A 21,024-nucleotide genomic window follows, 5' to 3' on the forward strand; every position below is an offset into this window, starting at 1 on the left:
GTCATTGCGACTTTGTTCTGGGTGAGGGTTTATCTCAGCTGCCGCAGGGACAGACAATGCCTTGGGCCTAAATGGCAGAAATCTTAGCTCCGCTCCTGAAATGACTGCGCTGATAAGCCAGAATGGACTTTAGAAAGATCTAAATGGGAAAGGAGTGGATGTAGGTATTTTTGAACATGATTGAACAGGGATGACACAATGGGATGTGCAATTAAACTGGGCATTAGCCCAGAAGGCAGGAACGCAGACTGAAAGCCAGACAAAGGTGCTCCCCGTGGCCCCGCTCGGGGCTGGGGATCCTGGCCCTGCCCTGGCTGGCCGGGCAGGGGGCACAGCTGGGACAGAAGGACAGCAGGACGGGAGCCCCGCATGCCCTGGGCGCTGCTGTGGAGGCTGGTGCCTCTCTTCAGGCCAACTCCCTGGAAACACGGTGGCACGTGGCACGGGTGGACCGGCACACAGGTGAGCAGGGACCGGCACGCTGACCCCTGTGGCGATGACAGGGCATCCTGTCGTAGCATCTTCCCATGCGGAGGAGCAGACACAACCACCTCCGCCGACGCGCATCCTGTCGGCTGACTTAAAACGTCATCTTGGGGCTTCCCTGGTGGCGCAGTGGTTAAGAATCTGCCTGCCAATGCAGGGGACACGGGTTCGAGCCCTGGTCTGGGAAGATCCCACATGCCGCGGAGCAGCTGGGCCCGTGAGCCACAACTACTGAGTCTGCGCGTCTGGAGCCTGTGCTCCGCAACAGGAGAGGCCGCGATAGTGAGAGCCCGCGCACCACGATGAAGAGTGGCCCCCACTCGCTGCAACTGGAGAAAGCCCTCGCACAGGAACGAAGACCCAACACAGCCATAAATAAATTAAAAAAAAAAAAAAAAAAAAAGTCACCTGTAGGACATTTTCTTCACTGTGCTCTAAACAATATGAGGGCGGGCGGGGCGCTGCCCCAGGACACTGGCTCCGGTGGGTCCCTCGGGGCCTGCTGTCGTGCGCCCAGACTGACCTCTCACCCGGAGAGGCCGTCCTGGCCTGACCTGGCCTCGATCAGAGCAAATCCAGCCGCATCTCAGTGCCCAGCAGGGCCCCAGAGAGTGGGGGGAGCCCCGCGCCAGCCCCGAGCAGAGCAGGAGAGGGTGGCCCGCAGGGGGGCCCTCCGGCAGCTGCTGCCCCTGGACGGGTGGTGAGCGGCTGCACCACCCTGGTTTCTGGCTGAGGCCGAGGTGGCCTGTGACACGCTGAGAGCATTCCTAACCTGGGGATGACCAGCCCGCAAAAATTCCCAACTCGAGAGAACCTTTGATAAGCAGGTCTGGCTGGGAGGTCCACGCCCTCGTCCCGTGACCCAGGGAGACCTTTTATGGCCTGCGAGGCCTGGGATGCTCATCTGACCCAGCAGGGAGGGAGGCCCGGGAGGGGGTGGGCGATGGGCCAGCCAAGGCCACGCTGGGGGTCCCCGGGGAGCCTCCGGGCCAGTAGCTGCCGGCTCTCAGGAGGGGCCACCCTCCTGGCCCGTCCTGCTCTCTGCGAGGCCGCTGCTGGGAAAGTACTTGAAATAATCTTTCCGTGTATATGAGTGACACTGCAGATGCCTCAGTCTTAGCAGGTGGGTCCCACCACTTGCTTCCTGCCTGGGGAAGCCGGTCTCAGCCCAGAGAGGGCCGGCCAGAGGCAGCCCAGGCCAAACCTGAGAGCCACCCCCGCTTGGCCGGCGGTATGGGTGCAGACGGAGGAGGCTGAGGGGTACGTCTGAGCCACTCCACGCCTTACTGTTCCCCGTTCCCCTGGAGGAGCTGGGGCCCGGGCCATCACCCACTGGACAGAGTGGTGGGGGTGGAACGCCCGCGTGGGCTGGGGGCTGCTCTAACTGCTGGCGGCTGGCACAGGGGGCCAGTGCGGCTGGCCCAGTCTCCGTGCTCAGCATGTGTTGGCTGCATGAACTACAGGGGCGAGCGGCAAGGCAGAAGGATGCCACCTGGGGGTCCCCTGTCTGGTCCCTCGCCCCTGTGCCAACTTACCATGCGACCCTGTGGGATCCCCTTCCCTTTCTAAGGCTCGGGGTTCCCACCTGCACAGTGAGGGGGAGAAATGGTGACGCCCCAAGTAATCTCCAGGCATGACACAGACGATCGGTGCCCAGGAAGCACCCCCCCAACCTTGACCATCAGGCCATGCCCTTGGGAGGGGCGTCAGGTCACTGGTCAGTCTCCAGCGGGCTCCCCTCCGGAGGACAGCAGTGCCAGTGGCCAGCTGTCGGGGTGCGGGTGGGATCGCTCCAGGGCCCCTTCCCGGCCTCACCTGCCGCCCAGAGCTCCACCAGGAGGACAGTGGGGCCGCCGGGCTGCGCCTGGCTCCGGGGTTGGGGGCAGTGGCAGAGGGGCATGGGGGCGGGAGCAGGGAAATCCATGGTAAGCCCCTTTCTTGGGGCTTCCACCTGCCCCTTTCTTGGGGCAGTTCCCAGTGGCCCGTCTTCCACTGCTAAACAGAATGCAGATTCCTGGGGACCCCCATCAGGAATTCTAATCCACTAGGTAAGGGTGGGGCCCTGAATCTGCATTTTGAAGGTGACTGGGGGATTCTCAGCACGATCGTTTGAGAACCGCAGCTCCATGGGACCCAAGCCTGAGGTGAGCAGGTGGAAAAGATTTCCTTTTAGATTCCTGGACCTTGCACCTCACAGGCTGACGGCCTGGGGTGGGGACCCCATGGTTCCTGCCTGAACGCGTCTCCCCGGCCACCCCCAGCCAGGCCCCAGGTGCCCTGGGACCAGCTCAGGATCCTGGCTCCAGAGAGGCTGATGGCTGTCTCTGGGGTCCGGAGAATTCCACAGCGGGGCACCCGAGGGGCGGACACTCACGCCTGCCAGGCCCTGCTGCGGTCCATCGGGCTGGGATTTGGGATCTACTTACAGACGGAATGAGGACCACGGAGTAAAAAGCGCCTTGCGTGGCCAGCGTGTGTACACAGCAGGTGCCTAATGAACACCAGGCCTTCCCCTCTCGCCCACGCTTTTGGGTCACAGAGCAGCTGCCCGGTCAGCCTGCCCCAGCCTTGCCAGTCCTGCCCAGCACAGGGACCCAGGTGCCTTTGTCACAGTCCCTGAACGTGAGATCCCCATTTCCCTTACAGGAAAAGGGGGGGGGAGGGCGGGAAGAGGTGACAGAGCACCCCATTCTTGCCGGCTTTCTGGGAGCCAGTGGGATAGGCTGAGCCCAGGTCCCCTGGGGAGGCTGAGCCGCCACCCGGAGGAGGAACCATCCTGCCCTCCTTCCACCTTCCCACTCGCTTCCTTCTGACAACCCCAAGGCTATTTCCACGTCTCTGGTTCACAAGCAGCCTGTTCCAGGGTAAGGGCGGGCTTGTTGTCACTGGCGTGTGTGTGTGTGTGTGTGTGTGTTCCTGTGTGTATGTGTGTGTGTGTGTGTGTGTGTGTGTTCCTGTGTGTGTGTGTGTGTGTGATGCAGATGGTAAAATACCATTTAAGAAGTTGGTATTCATGGACGTCTCTCGAATATGAAAAGAAAATATTTATTTCCTTTTTCGCTTGTGAATCAGAATGCTCTATTTAAAGAAAGTACCCTCTGCTGGACTGTGTCTGAGTTATTACCCCTTAAGGAAATAAAGAAGAACTACCAGGGAGGTATTCTTAGTCATTCTCTCTCCTTTTCCCGAAAATTCCTTATATACCCGTGCCTCGGAGCTGGGCCTAAGATAGTGCAGGATTTCACGGCATTCTTGGGCTAAAAACGTCTGGACCTGATGTCATGGTGCTTGGGAGAGATGGCAGAGGGTCTGCGCTGGGAGCGGTTCCCGAGGAAACGAGATGGCGCGGGTTTCTGTGTCCCCAGCCCCGCTGCACAGGCGCACCCAGGCCACCTCCCACTTGGCCCTGTTCCCACAGGACAGCCCCTCTCGTGGAATCTGGGTTCCTGTTTGACAGCCTGGGAAGAGGTCTCCAAACTTGTTGTCATCCAGGTGTTTCCACGGGCTGTGAACATTCACTGGGCGGCAGCTTACAACTTTGGTCGCTTTCTGAATACACGTTATGCCTCCTAAACGCATTCAGAAGATCATTCCAGGGGGACAAAAAGGCCCTGCCATGTTTCCACGTCTAAAATAAAATTCCAGACCACGCAGAAGGAGAGTCAGTGTCAGGGGTGAATTAGCCGGCTGGGCAGAGGAGGGCAAAGTAAAGGGAGACTCAGGGCTCCCATGTCCCTGGGGGGCGGAATGCTGCCGGGATGGTTCTAGTGTGTATCTTGGTGCCACGGAGAGAAAGGACAGAAAAGATTTGGGACTGAGAATACCAAGCCCTGTGAGTAAGGCCATCAGACCAGCAAGAGGCCCAGCCTTTACAGCTGAGACCGGTCCTGGCCCCCTTCCCCAGCAGGCTTTCCCGCACGCTGGAATTCCAAGAGTAAACACAGCAAGATGGTCTAAGAGCCAAATACAAAGAAGCAAAGAAGCATGCCTCCCGGCATGGCCGCAAGAGCACTTGCCGCGCCGGCTTTCGGGTGAAGAATGCACGAAGAGGCTGAAGTGTGATCCTTGCACCAGGATGAACGTGGAAGAGAGAGGGTAGGAAGTGTGCCCCCTGTGTGTGTGCAGCACGGAGCACGGCCACCTGTACTCGGGCCGCAGGGGTGGCTCTGGGACAAGCCGTTCCCTGCAGTAGCATCTGCATGCCCCCAGCGACCCAACCCAAATCATCCCCCTTGCCTCCCGGGGCCCCTGGCGCAGATGCTGGAGGTCTGGAAGGATTCCCCCCTTCTCTTCCTTTCCAGCCTGGCTACTCTCACCCCCACGGCACATTCTAATTTCCTAGAAGTTTTCACAAACCCAGTGATCAGGGAGGTTTGTTGGGACTTTTGGTTCAAAACCAGGACAGTCCTGGGCAAAACAGACATGGCTAGTCCCTCATCTGGCCAAAGCCAGGCGTCTCTTGGGTGGGGTCTGGGCACCTGTTTTTCTGATGCTCCACGTGATTCCGTGTGAGGCCCTCGGATGGAGACCTGTGCTCTCAGGTCTCAGACACCCGGGAAACGTCTGAAGGACAGTCCTGACCTTCGACTACCAGCTGTCACATTTTGCTCTGCAAACTTGGCAGACGCTGTCTAGAGCCAGGGCTTGCCCCTCCTCCCAGGCTGCGTGACCCTCCTCTCGGGGTCACCTGGAGCAGTGGGGGGCTGCTGAGCCCAGCTTTCCTCTCTCACCGTCCTGGGGCCACAGGTCCCTCCACGGGGTGGGCTGGGGCTGAAAGAGCCGGGGATTCTGTGGCTGTCGGCAGTTCAGGGCCACAGAGGAGGTGCCCGCCGGCTGGACACCAGCTCTGCTTCCACAGGGCTGCTGCCGAATGACATGCCTGCGGGTGCAGACCAGCCGCGGCTGTTGCTGTTTCTCCCGGAGGATGGGCACTTCCTTCCTGAGCCTTGGGGAGCGGCCAGGCCTGGCCATGGGGGCGCTGGCTGCCTCAGCCCTTCTGAGGCCGGACAGGCGCCCACAGCGCCGGGAGGTCAGCGCAGGGGGCAGGGCGCTGGGAAGCTCAGGCTTCGCGGGCTACCAAGTGCATCCAGGATCTTTCAGGTGACAAGTCCAGCACATGTGTCTGTCTCCAGGTGGACGGGGTTTCTCGTTTGGTCCTTATGTGGCAGGGACTAGAGAGAATTGAAGCCCACTCCCAAGAGCCTCGGGAACTCTGCCCCGGGGGGAGGTGGGTGCTTGGTTATAACAGGAGTCACTGCTGCCTGAGCCCAGGCCTTGATGGCCTTGGGGGCAGGGAGCCCCGGGGTGTTGGTGAATCGTGCTCACATTCAGGCGTGTGGTAAGTTCAGCAGGAAAGAGGACAGGGTGCTTGAGGCCAGAGCGTGAGGGTATAAATGCAGGAGAAGAAAGAAGTGGAGGCCCGTTCCCCACGGAGACCTGGGGCTCAGATTGCGGCCAGCGCGGAGGTGCCCACGTGACTCCCGGCCAGGCTGGGGCAGGTGCCAGGGCGCAGAGGCCAGCCCCACCCAGGAACTCCTACCCCTCCTGGTGTCACACTGAATTTGGTCTCAGCCAATCTTACATTAACGACAATGTCTCAGAATCTCAGCGTGCAGGGCTGGGTAGCAGCTTTTGCCTGGAACATCCCCTACCCTAGCATCACTGGATGTGCTGGCAGCCCGTGGTCCTCGGGGGTGGCCGGTGGGTCCTGGCCCTCGCCAAAGCCATCCAGGGGGAGCCCTGGACCCCAGAGGAGCTGGCTTGGGGGCCGTGTGATGGTAGCACCCGAGAGACAGGGCAGCCTGAGGCCTTGGGGCTATTTCCCCTGTGACCCTGGAGCTTCCCACAGGCCCTGGCCCAGACACGGCCATTTGTTGATTGAGCAAATGAACATGTATATTAATATTCAGGAACCACAGCCAAGGGGATGAGGTAATCCACTCAAGTAAATTCTTTAGATAATTGAAACCCCATCAATTCACGTTAACGTTTTCCACAAGCTCCTTAAACAGAGGCAGACGCATTTTTTTTCGACAGATGATGCTTGAGTGCCAGCTAGAGGCTGGGCAAAGCTCTGGGCACCAGAGAGCCTGCCTTTCTGGGGGAGACAAGTGCTCCACCAAGAAACATGCAGAACCGGGTGCTTTCGGTGCGAAAATCACTCCCGCCACCTCCCCGTGGAGACCTGCACGGCCTGCCCCAGCCCGGCTGCACAGCTGCAGGGCCCTGCCTCGGGGGCAGGTGGCATCTCTGAGGAGAGGGCTGCACAGCCCGGCGCCCTCTGGGCTGTCACTCGCAGCTACCTCTTAATTAGCAAAATAAACAGCACGATGATAAATGTCATGATTTACTCAACAAATGATCAAAATCATTGTTTTTCAGACCCCAGGGCAATAAAATGCAATCACTGGGTGATTGATTCTGGGCAGGCTGCGTCTGGGGGGAGGGGTCCGGGAGCGCGAGCGTCCTCCCGGGCACGAGGACAGACGACCTCCCTTCGAGAGGCAGCCCATGGGGGCCGTTTCCACGCACCCCACGCTCCCATCTGTGGCCAGGGATGCGGCTGCCAGGTCCGGGGAGCAGGCGGAGCCCATCTGTGCTTTCTTCCAAAATGACAGGGAGTCACTTCCTGGTGTCCCCCAAAGCACCCGGTGGGAGCGGGGGAAGGCTTAGAGTCATTGAATGTTCCTGACGCCCACATGGGGAGGAAGGCAGATGAAGAGTGGGAGGAGGGTGCCCAGCCACGGGGCCCACACGCACCGTCCCATTTTGCTCAAGTAAAATTCCTACGTGAAACAAGGCTGCTCCTGCCACCTTGACCCTGAAGATGCCAGGTCACTCATGCTGCCCCAGCAGGGACAGAAGCATTGTGTCACCGGAAACCGTGTGCACCACAAAAAGAGAAAAGGAGATGGGACCCTTGGATTTTAGTTCAATTGAATGGTCCACGATAGGAATTCTGTTCTCTGAGCAGAAAGAAAATTGTTTCCATGGTGTCCCAAAAGGAGGGTAGGAATAATCGGTTTGACCTTGATTTTGAGCCCGTCCTCCGAGGGACACCCACCCTGTGTCTGCGAGGGACTGTCTCTGGACCCCCCTCTCCTGCTGGACCCCAACACCAGACCTCACGGGAGCAACCACACTCCGAGCCCGGCCAGGCCACAAAACGCTCCCACCACCCTCCACCCCTCGGGGATCCAGACCCATCCAGGCTCATCCTCAGAGTTCCTTTGCCACCTTCGCTAGAATGTCATTACCTGTTCTTTCTTCTTCAGGAACTAAATGCCATGTAAACTGTAGTAAAAGCAAATCAACCTGATTTATGGAGCTTAATTACCAGCATGAGATTGAACATCGACACACGCAAAATTCGGGGCCGGACTGTAGGCCTTTGCGTGTTGTCCCTGGGACCTGCCTCTGACGGTCCTGCATCTGCCCTGGCCTCCTTGGCGGTGACACTTAGGCCCTGACATTTCCCTAGCGATTGTCTTGGTCCCCAGGCCTGCTTTGGGCTGAGCTGACCGCAGGCCCGGGGACAGCATCCCAGCAGGAGCACGAGGAGGTGGTCAGCTGCCTCACTTCGGGACTCCGGGGTTCGCTGGAGGCCCTTCTGCCGTCCGGAGCCGCAGAAAGATCCAGGCTCTGGAGCCTGGGCTTTCCGCTCCTAATCTCGAGCCCTGTTTGCAGCAGAGCAAAGGCGAGGACCACGCCTGCCCTTGAAGGGGCAGCAGCCGGCCGCTCCTCTGGCCCAGACGCTGTCACACTCGAGCAGGGCACAGAAACAAAGTGAAACATCGGTCGCCTGTTTCGGGATGCGAGTGAGGCTCTTTGGTTTCCACCCCAGAGACCCATGGAGCTAGAAGAAACCACCTCGACCTTATGACTTATTTCAAGCAAAAGCGGGTTCGCCCTGATTTTCGGGGCGCCTGCTTCCTCCTCTCTCTCCTTCCGGCCCGATTCTGCCCTTGGGGCTCGACCGCGATGACGGTGATACAAACAGCTGCTCACGACCGCATCCGACCGACGGGAAGGGACAGGAGGCCGCGAAGCCCAGAGCAGGTGGTCGGGGCCCGAACTCGCCGAGGAAACAAAGTCAGATCCCGCCGGTGCGTCTGGAACACCACGTGAGGACGTGGACTTGGAGAAATACCTGCTGGTGCCGGCGGGGAAAGGCGGCGGTCAGGTCACGGCCCCGGAATCAAGGCGCTGTCCGGGGGAGGTGCCGTGGAGGGGAGCGTTCCCGCACGTACACGGAGGACAAATGATATCGCAAAGTCAACAGGCACCGGGCAGATAACAGCCACGGCCCGTACCAGGCCCGGCACCCAGGGCGGCGGCGATACGGGCTGTTTCTTTAAAAATAGAGCAAACAGAGGCCTGCATCAGAGCAGACAAGAACCAGGTTGCCTCAAGGTCATCCATCGCACCACCCGTAGGGTCCGTTTACCCCGCAGCATCTGAAGGCGCCTCTTAATTCAATAGTCCAGGCCTTTCCGAGCACGCGACACAAACACCCCTAAATTCCTTCCGAACAGCCAGGCGGGAAGGGCAGGACAGGTCATCTGCAAAAAGCCACTGAACAGCCCAAACCACTTACCTGTTACGTTGTCTGAAGATGCTCTCCTCGGCCCAATGAGGGCCACCCTGTGGGTCTCCGAAGAGCACACGACCTGCCCCCAGGAGGGCCGCATCTCCCAACTCCTCACCTCCCACCTCACCTTGCTCCCACCTGGCCGGCCGCTTCTGCAGGTGACCCGACCTTGAGAGGCACACACGGCATCGGGCGCCTGGGGACAGCAGGGGACGGGCCGGCCTGCACGGTCCAGCTGGCCAAGCTGTGGCCTCCCCAACTGTGGGTTGTTGTGAATCCTGGCTGGCCTGCTCTTCCGTCCATCTGGTCAACCCACTACTCCTCTAAACCTTCTAAGTCTACAGAGCTCAGGCTGTCAGCTGGCAGCCGGTAGGGGGCTTCTGTGTCCCCTGATGTCCACACTCCATGTGCTACCACAAACCACACTCCCCCAGCTTGCTGGAGAGTGGGGGCGTCCTGCGTTCGGGGCACCCTCGTGTCCTTGTGAAGGGCATGGAGGTCTCAGGTCTGCGGCCACTGCCACCAGCACATGCACCGACTCAGGCAGCCTCTTTGACCTTTACGGAGGGTTTCCAAAGCTGACGGGCCCGGGGGAGATGCTCAAGGGCTGCTGGGGGTCCAGGAGCCTCCCAGGGATTAGGAAGAGGCCGTGCCCATCTCTAGGGAGCAGCGGAGGCTCCAAGGCAGCCTTCCAAGCCGTAAAGACTCACGAGAGGGGAAAGACAGATGCAGATTCGCCCCTTGCTGTACACAGAAGGCCGAGACACAGTTTGGGAACTTCTCCAAAGCCACGGAGCAGCTGGGGGGAGTCGGCTCCCCTGACCCCCGCTGCCCTGGTCCGCTGTAGGGGACACGGCTGCCGGCCACACAAGGCCCTCTTCCCTCCTTGGACAGCGCGCCCCTTCCTAGACCTGACCTCCATCCAAGCACTTTTGGAAGTTGTGAAACACCCAGAAGGAATCTGGGTTGGCATTTGCATTTTCCGTCCAGGCAGGGTCCCTGCCAAAAATACCACCGAGCATTGGCCGTGTGGAGCCAGCAGAAAGGCTACGACCAGAGGGGAGAGCGCTTCTGTGGGGCCCACGGTCCTTACGAGACCACCTTGAAAGCGCCCCCACTGGGGCCCAGTGACGCTCGTGGCCCGAGCAGGATACCTCCGGGGGGAGGGCTGCCTTTGGGGGTGTCAGCAGCCGTGTCCCCACCTAACCGGCCTCCCTCTCCTGACCGCACATGGGCTCCAGGACCATCGAGCCAGGCCCAGATCGTCAGGGAAATGTAAACCACAAGGTGCCCCTCTCTGTCCCCGCTCATCTGAGAAGCGCGGGCTGCTCTTAGGGAGCCAGCTGACCCGGACAGCCCGGCAGGAGGCCCTTGGCATGGATGTGCCTGGGGCATCTGTGGCAGCGTGGCCACCAGCCACGTTTTACGAGCTGCCCCTGGCTGCTCCTGCCAGGAGGTGGGCCCCCATCTGAGGGGCTTTCCCGGGAGCAGAGACTCCTGTTCTGGGAGAGTCCATCCATCTCTGAGGTTCTGCCGAGATTGCAGCCTTAGCACCTAAGATCCAGACGGGAAGCTCGGGGGGTTTAAGACATGAGCTCATTAAAGACACATTTCCGGGAAGAGAGCGGGCACAGCGGACGGGGGCTGCCAGGCAGCTACGAGGCCCTCTGGTGTTTTCGGAGTCGCGTCATGCAAGCCGCAGGATAAAATAAGCCTGGGAAATGTGACATTCGAATGCTCTCTCCTACCCAGCCTCCTGCCCCCGGCGGCTCAGCTCACCCGGCTTTATAAATAGATGGAACACGAGATAAATGGCCGCGATCAATCACCCTGCACGACAGAGCTCACCTCCCAGCCGAAGTCCACCTCCTTCAGTGCGGCCCGGGGCGCCACCATGTACGGGCCAAACCGCTCCCCGACCTCCATCTTCTTCTTGGCCCAGATCCCCAGGCCGGCCCCGGGGATGGAGGACTCGCGGAGCTCGAAGTCTGGTGGGATGGGGATGTCCTCAGGAATGTAGACGGGGGCCTCGTAGGGCGAGCCTTCCTTGGGGGTGAAGTCCTCGCTGGTGGGGAAAGGGGACGGCGGCCCCATGGGGATGGGGGACATGATGCTGTCCTCGGTCTCGTCCTCGGCACTCTCGCCAGCCAGCAGGTCGGGGTCCGGCCCGTACATGTTATTTACAATGTCGCCGTCACCTGGAGGAGACAAGGCAGCGTCAGGCTCTGCAGCTCGGCTTCCCAGGGCTCAAGGCTCGGGACCACCTGGGACATGGGACAGAACAGAACCAAGGGCGCCAGAGGCCCAGGGGTCGCCCGGCCGCCACCCCTGCCTGGGAGGCACGGCCTCTGCTAGGGGCTCCCAGGGGACTGTTCCAGCAGTGTCTTGGGGAGCAACGCAGACCCCTGGGGGGCTCCCCGAGGCCCCGGGGGCAGCCCGAGGACACGCTGGCCCGTTCTGCGTTAGGACAGGCGGGAAGGAGGTGCCCACACTCCACAGGTCGGGGGCGGCGGGGGAAGCCGACACACCAGACACCCGACCCGGGGCTGATGGTGAGGCATTCTTTCTGAAACCGCTTTGTGTCTGCAGCCTTGGAAATTAGGGAACGGGGGCAAGTCCCAAGTTCTTGGGAAGACTCAGAATTTGGGTTACTGTGAAATTTGCCATAATACCTGGGCTGCTCTGGGCAGCTCAGTGGGGCCGGCTGGGCCCTGGGGAGAGTTCCTGGAAGTTCCCGATGAACTCATGGCAGGTTAGGACAGAGGCCTGTTGAGGTCATGAGTATGGGACCCATGGGGTGGCAGGTCATGGGACTGAGCAAAAGGGTCCCCAGCTTGTCTGTCTGCTGTGGGCCTTTCTTCGGGGTCCAGCCCAAGAGGCAGTTGGTACCAAAACAGTGCCACCTAGAAGTTCACCCGAGGGTAGCCCGAGGCACAGAAAAGATAATAAAGAGTGGGCGGGGGAGAGACAGGGCAAGCAAGCAGGTCCAACAGCCAGGAAATCAGCTTCACTGCTCGGTATCGACCCGAGAGTGGAAAACAGGGAGGCCGGTGGGTGAGAATGCCCTGCGGCGTTAACCCACAGCCCCCCGAGGGAGGGGCAACCCAAGTGTCCATCAGCAGATGAGGGGATCAACGCGTGTGGTCCATCCACACAACAGAATATTTGTATTAACATAGAAAAGAGAAAAGGATCACTGACACAGGTTGCAACACGGGTGAGCCCTGCAAACATCCCTCAGAGGGAAGGAGGCCGAACACAAAAGGCTACATGTCCTACGACTTCATTTATGTGAAACGTCCGGAAAAAGCAAATCCACAGACACAGAATCCATGTTCGGGGGGAAAACCGAGAGTGACCGACTGATTGGCACATGGTGTCCTTTGGGGGAAGAAAATGTTCTGGAACCAGATGGAGGGGGCGACTGCACACCCTGGTGCCTGTGCCCCGTGCCCCTGAATTGTGCACTTTAAAAATGGTTCATTTTTATATGCTGTGAATTTCACTCAATAAAATTAAAGAAGTCAGAGGAGAGTGAGAGGAGGAGAGGGGAGGCCCGGGGGTGGGAGGCGCACGGGCGGATTGCTCATGGCTCGGAGCCCGCTGACCTCTGATCTAGATGCTTCCGCCCAAGTCCCTCCTTCTGGGACTTGAAAACCTTAGAAAGTGACCCAAACGCTGTGGTCACTTTGGCCCTCATCTCGCGGCCCCCTCCCTGCTCCTGAAAGGGTCGTCTCCAGGGAGACGGGAACTTTTCAGTACGAGTAAAACGACCTCAGATCCGATGGAGAAGTAACAAAATGTTTTCTTTCAAAAGAAACCAAAGTCTAAAAAAAAAAAAAAAAAAAAGAGAGAAAGAAAAAATGGGGATAACACTTATTTAATTTAGCAGTATTCACAGAAGTAATTATTATGTTTTATGTGGCCAACGGTTCCTTTTTAATTGACTTGTAGGATCCTTTCAAAAATGCAACAACAGAACGGCAGCTGCTACTCCCCCATCCTGGGGACCCGAGGCTGTTTAGGTTTGAAAGAACACCCCGACCCTTCCTGGGGCTGCGCGCGCACGAAGGTGTATTGCGGGGTAGGAACCCCCCCAGCGCGCTCCCTGACCCCTCCAGGGTCTGATGCCTTTGCTTCCGGGCCGGTAGGAGTCCGGCTCTGTTGGTGTGAGGGCGCTGGGCAGAGAGCGGGGACGTGTCCCCATCCCGTGCATATCCATCTCAGGGCTCTTTTTGTTTTTCTGGGTTGTTTTTTGTTTTGTTGTGTTTTGTTTTCTTTCTGTTTGAATTCGACTTCCCAAAACTCCTCACCTACTGGAGGAAAATCAACGCTTGAAGGGCACGTTTGATTTACTGGCCGAGCAAACAGCTTAGGAGAGAAAGGTGGTGTTTCCTGCTGATTAAAGGAAGGCTGTGTATCGCCCACCTCCCACCCGCCGCAGTCACCGAGGTTAAGTGATTGCCCGGAGCCACCAGGAAAGCCCAGGTCTCGTTCGGCTGCCCCACTGCTGGCGGGGAGGGGGCCCTCTGTTTTCAGACGTGGCTGAGAGGAGGCCTAAGGGTGCGCAGAAAACATCTGGAGAAAAGGAGGCGCGCTGAGCAGCCCCCCAGGCCCTGCAAGAAGCAGGAAGCGGCTCGGATGCTGCTGGAACCCGTGCGGGGCCAGCACAAACTGTCCCCCCCGCGAACCCCGGGTCCCCGAGCAGCTGGGGGGCTGGATGGAAGGAGCATTCTCCCTCGGCCCAGTGCCCCAGCCAGATTGCCCTCGGGACGGGTGGCCCAGCAGGAGCCCCTCAGCCCCGGGCTGCCGGGCATTTCCAGGGAGGGGGCATCATTACCCCCGGCCCCCTTCCCCTGCCACCCAGGCCTGTGACCACCGTCACATTCCCAGCCAGTGCTCTCCGGAAGGGCGGAATGCAGTGCCAGGAACATGAGCTTTTTATGACCTTGGGAATCTAGGCTGTGCCATGGCATGTTATTTACTCATGAGGAGACCGAGGTCCTTCACTGGGGTTTTGTGGTAGTTTCAGGCTCAGGGTTCATGACTGAGTCTGTCATCCCCAAAATTTCTCCTGGGAGATCCACCCAAATAATAAAAACAGGGAGGAGAGGGGAGGGGAGGGTGCAGGCAGCGACAGGAGGAAGAGGAGAGGCACAGAGCAATCCTGAGCCACGGCCACGGCCGTCAGGCCACAGGGCACCTGCCACCGGGGCTGGGTCCCAGCCAGGGCGGCAGGCTCTCGGCGAACTTCATGCCGAAACCCCGTTGGAGGCTTGTCTGCCCTCTCTCACCCAGATCCCTAAAGCCACCCCTCCACCCCCCAGAGAGCCCCATCCAAACATCAAACCCACGGCCAGGATTTCAGGGTCTGGAGCGAGAGAAGGCCCCCAATGAGCACCGCTGTGCCTGACTGGCCGGGGGCAGAGGGTCCCTCCGGTACCATCCGTGGGGCTGGCAGCCCTGCCGTGGCTAAACGAGCAGTATCCCGGGCGGGGGACATAAAGACCCCTGGCCCTTCCCTGAAGCTCCAGCTCCTGGTTGCTCGTAACCCTGGAATCAGGCCGATTTAAGCCTTGATCTGCGGCTGGGGGAGTGTGAGGCGGGCTTCTCTGAGCCACCGTGTGTTTTGCTCTGGTTCCTCCTTTATTGTGTGGCGGGATTTGTAGCAGAAGCCCTTAAACCATGCAGGGCACGGGGAAGGCCGTGGGCCGCCCGAGGCCACCTCAGCCAGCCCCCTGCCTCCACGCGGCCCTGTAGGTGGCGGGACATGGCGGCCTCTGCCCGGAGACCCCCAAGAAGAAGGGAGGAAAACGCCCGTGTGGGGGCCGCCCTTCCACCTCCAGCGCTGCCTCCACCAGGGGGGCGGCCAGGAGGGTCTCTGGGGGGCGTCGTACTGCAGTCTGCAGAGAGGTCAGGTGTCAGGGTGGACGGAACATCACGTGCTTCTCAGAAGACTGGCCGTTATGGGAAGAAGATGCTTCAACATTCCTTCCTAAAACACCTGCACCCAGCCTCCTAGGCCAGCCCTGTCCTGAGGCGCAGACCCCAACCTCTAGCCTGACAGGCTGCCCCTCGACACCCCCCGGTCCAGGTAGAGCGTCTCATTTGGGGCGGGGGTGCTACACGTCACCCCACAGACACCAGGGCACAGGCACCAGGAACAGGGGACGGCGTGCTTGGAAGAAGCCGTCCGGGCCCAGAGGTGAGCTCAGCCTGATGCCGGCTGGGCCTCACCTCGCAAATGCCACAGAGCTGCCTCCCCTGCACCCCCAGCACGTGCTGTGAGACCCTCCTTTCCTCCCCCGAAAGAGAAACGCCCTCCACGCAAACAAAACACACGGGCCGCGCCTTGGGGTAAAACTGAAAATGCATCCAGGTCTGGGTCTCCTTGCCGGTTCAACTGTGCCTCACCCTCATCACCGGGTTTAGAAACGTAAGTGGGTGCGTGAATGTCACAAGAAGGCAAAGTGGCTGCAGAGGCTCCGGCGGGGTGACACGTGGCCTGGGGGCCCAGCCTGCAGGACGAGGCAGCTTGACCTGTGGGCCCGAGCACCCCCTCCCCCCAGCAATAGCCTATGCGGCAATCATCTCGGGGTCAGTAGGTCAAAAGCAAATTGCCCTCAGCCAACTTGATGCTGACTCTGGATGGGGGGGGGGGGGACTACCACCCCCCAACAGGGCAGAAGAGATCCTTACACGAGAGGGAAAAGAGGGACCCCTGGACCCCCATGAGCCGAGCTTCCCAGGAAGGGGACTTGGGGCACCGCTGTCGTACCCATGCTGGTGGCTGTGCTCGACCTGGAACTCGGTTTGCTGACGGAGCTCTGACGGGGAGGACAGTCAACGGCGGAGTCCACCCAGCTGCCGAGAGGTCACCTCGCTGTCTGCCCTCGGCCTTGGCCTGCTCCCCGTGGACCTGGGATGCTCGGCCCTGCCCAGTGAGGACTCGTGGGCCAGATGGCCGCCTGCTTCCGGGCTGCCACCTGAGGTCCTCCCTGCCCTCTGCAGCCGGCCCAGTCACTCCACAGACCCCAGCCCCGGAGGCTCTGTCCCCTTCTCAGGCCTCAGAGCCAATGGAACCGCTTCCTGTGTTCATCCCCAGAGGAGGACCAGGCAGCCTGGCCTGGGCCGGCCGCGCCACTATCAGCTGGCCACCCTGGAAGTGGCGGGGCTCCCGGAGCTGACCCCTTCTCCATGTAAATTAGAATAAACGCACCCGCCCTGGGCAGCGACGGTGACACTTGTGGGAGTGGCATGACGGCCAGGCCCAGGCTCAGGTCTCGGTTGGCTCCCCCGAAGCTCCTGGCCGCCCACATCTCTTTCCAAGATCACATTTGGGGCTGAAGTTTGTTTACAGACCTCCTCCTCAGTCAAGGACATGCCCAGGTCGGGTGAGGCCCCCTCGTACATCTTGTGAGCCGCCCCCTTCCTGGAGCCCCAGGAGGCCTAGCGCAGGCCCTGGGCCAGGAGCTCCCTTGGCCGTGCTGCACCCCGTGACCTCTGAGCCACAGAATCCACAGCCTTACCCCTCGGAGGAGTGGGGTTCTCGTGGGAGACCTGCCTGCCCGGCAAAGACGTAACCCGGGTCCCACAGCGCTGACCCAAGGACACACGGGGACTGGGCACCAAGGGACACTTCTTGAGTCAGGCAGAGTGAGGTCGACGCTACGCTGAACTGAGCTGGGAACTGATCTCAGGTGTGGCCCCTTGTCTGAAGGAGCCCAGGTGCGTTTAGGAGATAATGACAGATCCCAAATGCCCCTGGAGACAGGACCATACGGCGTGGCGTCCAGCTGGGGGTCAGGCCAAGGTCCAGCAAGCTCCACGTCCAGAGCTGCCCACGGGACACAGACCAGCTGGGGCGGCCCCCAGAGCATCGCCCAGAGGGACAAGTCCAGTCTGAAAGGCAAGTCACCGGCAGAGGGGGCGGGTCCTCTGAGCGTCCACACTGCCCGCTGGCAGCCAGAGCAGGGAGCAGGGCAGCCACGGTGCAGACCTGCAGGTTCCTGACAGGAGCCAGCTGAGCGGCCTGGGCCTGGGGGTTTGAGAAGCAAGACGGACTCAGCCTGGATGTGGGGGGCGTTCTGCCCCTCTGGCTCAGGGGTTCTCAGAGCAGGGTCCCCAGACCAGTGGCACCGGCATCCCCATGGCATTTCTAGAGATGCAACTCCTGGGCTCCACCCAGACCTGCTCGACCTGAACCCGACGGGGGCTGGACCAGCCAAGTGTCAGAACCACTGTGGGAGCTCAGCAAGGGGGAAGGGCAGCCGCGTCTGCAGTGCCCCGACGATCAGAGTGCAGCGGGGGGATGGGACTCGGCACAAGGGGAGCAAGTCGCCCTAAACCTTCCAGGAGCTCTCCCTGGCAATCTGGACCAGCACCCAACTACACGGCCCCGTTTCACGCATCCCTGACCTGTTGCAAGTAACCGAAAATGTGCCACTTAGCAGGAGAAAAGCGACTGTCACCGCATCTCCCGTAACCCTGCCTAGTCTGCACCTCAGACTGTTTTCCATCAGAAGCGCTTGGAGGAAGAAGTCTTTGTTAAAGGAGCCACATCCCGGCAGAGCTCGGTCCCGGCCTGGTTCATGCCACCCGCCGCACACCCCGCCCCGGCTGGACAGGAAGGTGGGGTTTGCCAAGGGCTTCCCAAGGGCAGAGTGAGAGCCTACCCTCGCCCGACTTGCAGGGCAGCCTCCAAAGGGTCAGCCGCAGACACGAGCTGCTTGCTTTTATTAACGAGTCTTTGGGGGGTGAAAGGGGACGAGAGCTGCAACAGCATGTCCAAGTGTTCCCCCTTTCCTGGCGTCGCCGGCAGGGACAGGACCCACAGTTCCGTGCAGGACACACTCCGTTGTATCTCAGTGAGATGGGCTGGGCCAGGCCTCTCCGGCCTTTTCAGCGGAAGCCTCCTACACAGAGGGCACCAGACACGGGGCCACCTTCAGGAAGTGCCCTCTCCAGGATCTGTGGGGGCCCAGGTCTGAAGTCCCTGTCGTATCAATCAACAGCAAGGACCCCAGACCATGGCCTCTCCCAGGGAGAGGCAGGCTGGGGCACGGGCACGCCCCGATCCCATGGCCAACTCCAGGTTTGAATGTCCGGGTAGTGATCAGTTTCACCAGGCCTGTCAATGCAGTATTTAAAACTTACGGCTCAAAAAAAATTTTTTTTAAGAATTAAAGTTACTGTTCAGTTCAACTTATGAAAGGAATACGGTGGTCGAGGCGAAGCCGAGTGGAGAACGGACAACCCACCCGATCACAGCCCTGAGACCTTGGGCAGCACATCCCTGGTTGGCCACATGCCCATGTAATTCGAGGACCATCCCGGAGAGACTGCGAAAGCAACCTGGGGACCACAGGTGGGCCTGGTCAGAACACTGTCTGCCTTGGCTCTGCCCGCCTGTGCGTGACAGGTGCTGACAGGCCTCAGGGAGCACGCAGCCAGCACTGCGGTGACTCTCTCCTCCAGAGAGGAGGCAGAGATGTGACTTCACCCGTCTTGTACATCATGGAAGGGACGCTCAGGGAGTGAGGACTTGCTCAAGGCCACACAGCTAGTCAGGGCCAAGCCGGGAGTGTTTAGACAGTCTTGATCGAAAGCCCTCAGACCCCGTATCACACAGCTCCAGTGTTCCCACCCCTGTGAGAAAGCACCTTAAAGAGTGCCCAGCCTTTAGTGATGGCCTTCCTCGTGTCCACAGAAGACACACAGGAAATGAATGGGTAGATTTATGGGTGGACGGTTGGGTCAGTGAATGGGTAGATGAGGGGATAAGTGGATGGGCAGATGGACAGATGGATGAATTCAGGAATAAATACATGGATGAATGGAGGGGAGGGGGGATGGAAAGATGAGTCAGAAGATGGATAAATGGGCAGATGGATGGTGGATGGATAAATGGTGGATGGATTGATGGACTGTGGAATTGTGGTCAATGGATGGTGGATGGATGGATAGTGGCATAATGGTGGATGGTGGTTGGTGGATGGATGGATGGTGATAGAATAATAGTGGATGGATTGTGGATAAATGGGTAGATGGATGGGTGGATTGATGGATGGACGGTGGATGAACGAATGGTGGATGGCTGGATGGTGGATGGAGGTTGGGATGAATGGTGGATCAATGGATAGGTGGTTGGTGGGTAGATTGATTAATGGGTAGATAGTGGATGGATGGGTGTAGAGTGGGTGAATGGATGCATAAATGGATGGGGGCGAGGACAATCTTGAGGGCAATTTTTTTTAAAATATTTATTTATTTATTTATTTAATTAAAATTTTGGCTGTGTTGGGTCTTCGTTTCTGTGCTAGGGCTTTCTCTAGTTGCGGCAAGCGGGGGCCACTCTTCATCGCGGTGCGCGGGCCTCTCACTATCGTGGTCTCTCTTGTTGCGGAGCACAGGCTCCAGACGCGCAGGCTCAGTAGTTGTGGCTCACGGGCCCAGTTGCTCCGCGGCACGTGGGATCTTCCCAGACCAGGGCTCGAGCCCGTGTCCCCTGCATTGGCAGGCAGATTCTCAACCACTGCGCCACCAGGGAAGCCCCGAGGCCAATTTTTAATGACATAGGTGGAAAGCAGGAATCCTCACCACCCACCCCCTGACTCTTCTTCCCCGAGATGAAGCCCCACTAACAGGAGGCTCGAGTCTGATTGGTTAATCTGAAGACAATACCTGGGCTTGCTGGGCCCAGACCCCACCTCTTGGAAGAGCGCCGGGTGTCTCTGCTGCTCGTTCAGGGCTTCCCTCCCTCCACCCGCGCAGGGTGGCATGCCTGGTCCAGCACTGTAGGGGTCGGGGGGCACATCTGTGATGCCGGGGTTCAGCCGCAGGCCTGCCCGGCCCTCTCACCTTCCACCGGAACCTTTTTGGAGAAACAAGATGGGACTTTGGTTCCCATCCTCTGACTTTTACTTCTTGAATCAAGCAGAGAGGAGTGCTGTGTACTGCGCCCCTCAGAGACCCCCCAAACTTCTTCCCCAGAGCCTGTAAGTCCCCGCGGTCTGTGACTGTCACAAGGACCATCTCAGCTGCTGCTGGGCTGGGAGGGGACGGACAGAGGGACGAGCACACTCAGATGAGCCGGGGCTGGGGGAGCCACCGGCTAAGGTGGTGAAATAAGATGCCCTGATTTCTAATCGGGATTTCGGTGCAGCCACCTTCCCGTCCAGCACAACAGGCGAGGGGGAGCCCCCTCCTCGGTGGGAGGGTCCTTGGGCCACAGCCCCACTTCCGGAAACGGTTTGCTAGAAAGAGAAACCTGGGAATTGATGGGGTCAGTCTTGCTATTGTTCTCGAGCTTTTAATCAACCGAAGCCACCACGGCGACCCCTCCCCCAGCCCTGGACCTTGGTTTTAAGACAGGAACTAAGAGTCCCCATTCCAGGAATGCCCCTGCCCAGGGCTGCGGCCACCAGGGGTCTCACCACCTGCCCGAGCTTCCCAGGGCTGTGGCCACCGTGGGCACCTTGGCTCCTGGCCTCCCCCTCGCCCGTCACCGCTGAGCTAAGCCCAGAGCAGCGCGCGGCTGTTATTAACGCGGCAGATTAATAGCACCGGGAAAAGACGTTCCTGCAAACATGCTAAATATTAATAACAGTCGGTGGCCGTTTATATTCCCAAACCCACTCCTGGGACCGTGCCTGCAGGGACCGGAGGCAACGAGCCCCAGCTGCCGGGCTAATGGAGCTGCATTATCATCAGGGCCTGGAGAGCCCGGGAAGGCGCAGGGCCTGGGGTCTCGCTCACCGCCCTGTCCCAGCCACTCCTGCGAGGGCCCAAGGTATGGACACCTCCCCCCAAAAGATGCAAGCTTCCCCCTCCTCTCCCCGTCCTGACAAGATGGCAACCGCTTTCCTGGCTACTGCCACACACGTGCACTTCTTTTGTCTCAAACCCTGAGCTGGCGGTGGCGGGTCCAGGCCTCTGACTTGGCTGAC

At 59.7% G+C, this 21,024-nt stretch overlaps 1 protein-coding gene across 4 annotated transcripts in view; it reads right to left on the reverse strand.

The window, feature by feature from the left end:
* PRDM16 (PR/SET domain 16) overlaps window positions 1-21,024 on the reverse strand; it is a 326,349-nt gene that overhangs the window by 208,258 nt on the left and 97,067 nt on the right. For 3 of the 4 annotated variants that reach the window (XM_082351362.1, XM_082351361.1, XM_082351363.1), the window contains exon 2: window positions 10,925-11,274. The exons of the other annotated variant lie outside the window; for it this stretch is intronic. In XM_082351362.1, coding sequence (XP_082207488.1) covers window positions 10,925-11,274 — 350 coding nt within the window. The remainder of the gene's footprint in view (window positions 1-10,924; window positions 11,275-21,024) is intronic. 4 annotated transcript variants of the gene reach the window in all.

Source organism: Balaenoptera borealis, assembly GCF_965194805.1.
Source record: "Balaenoptera borealis genome assembly, chromosome: 1".
Taxonomy (NCBI): Eukaryota; Metazoa; Chordata; class Mammalia; order Artiodactyla; family Balaenopteridae; genus Balaenoptera; species Balaenoptera borealis.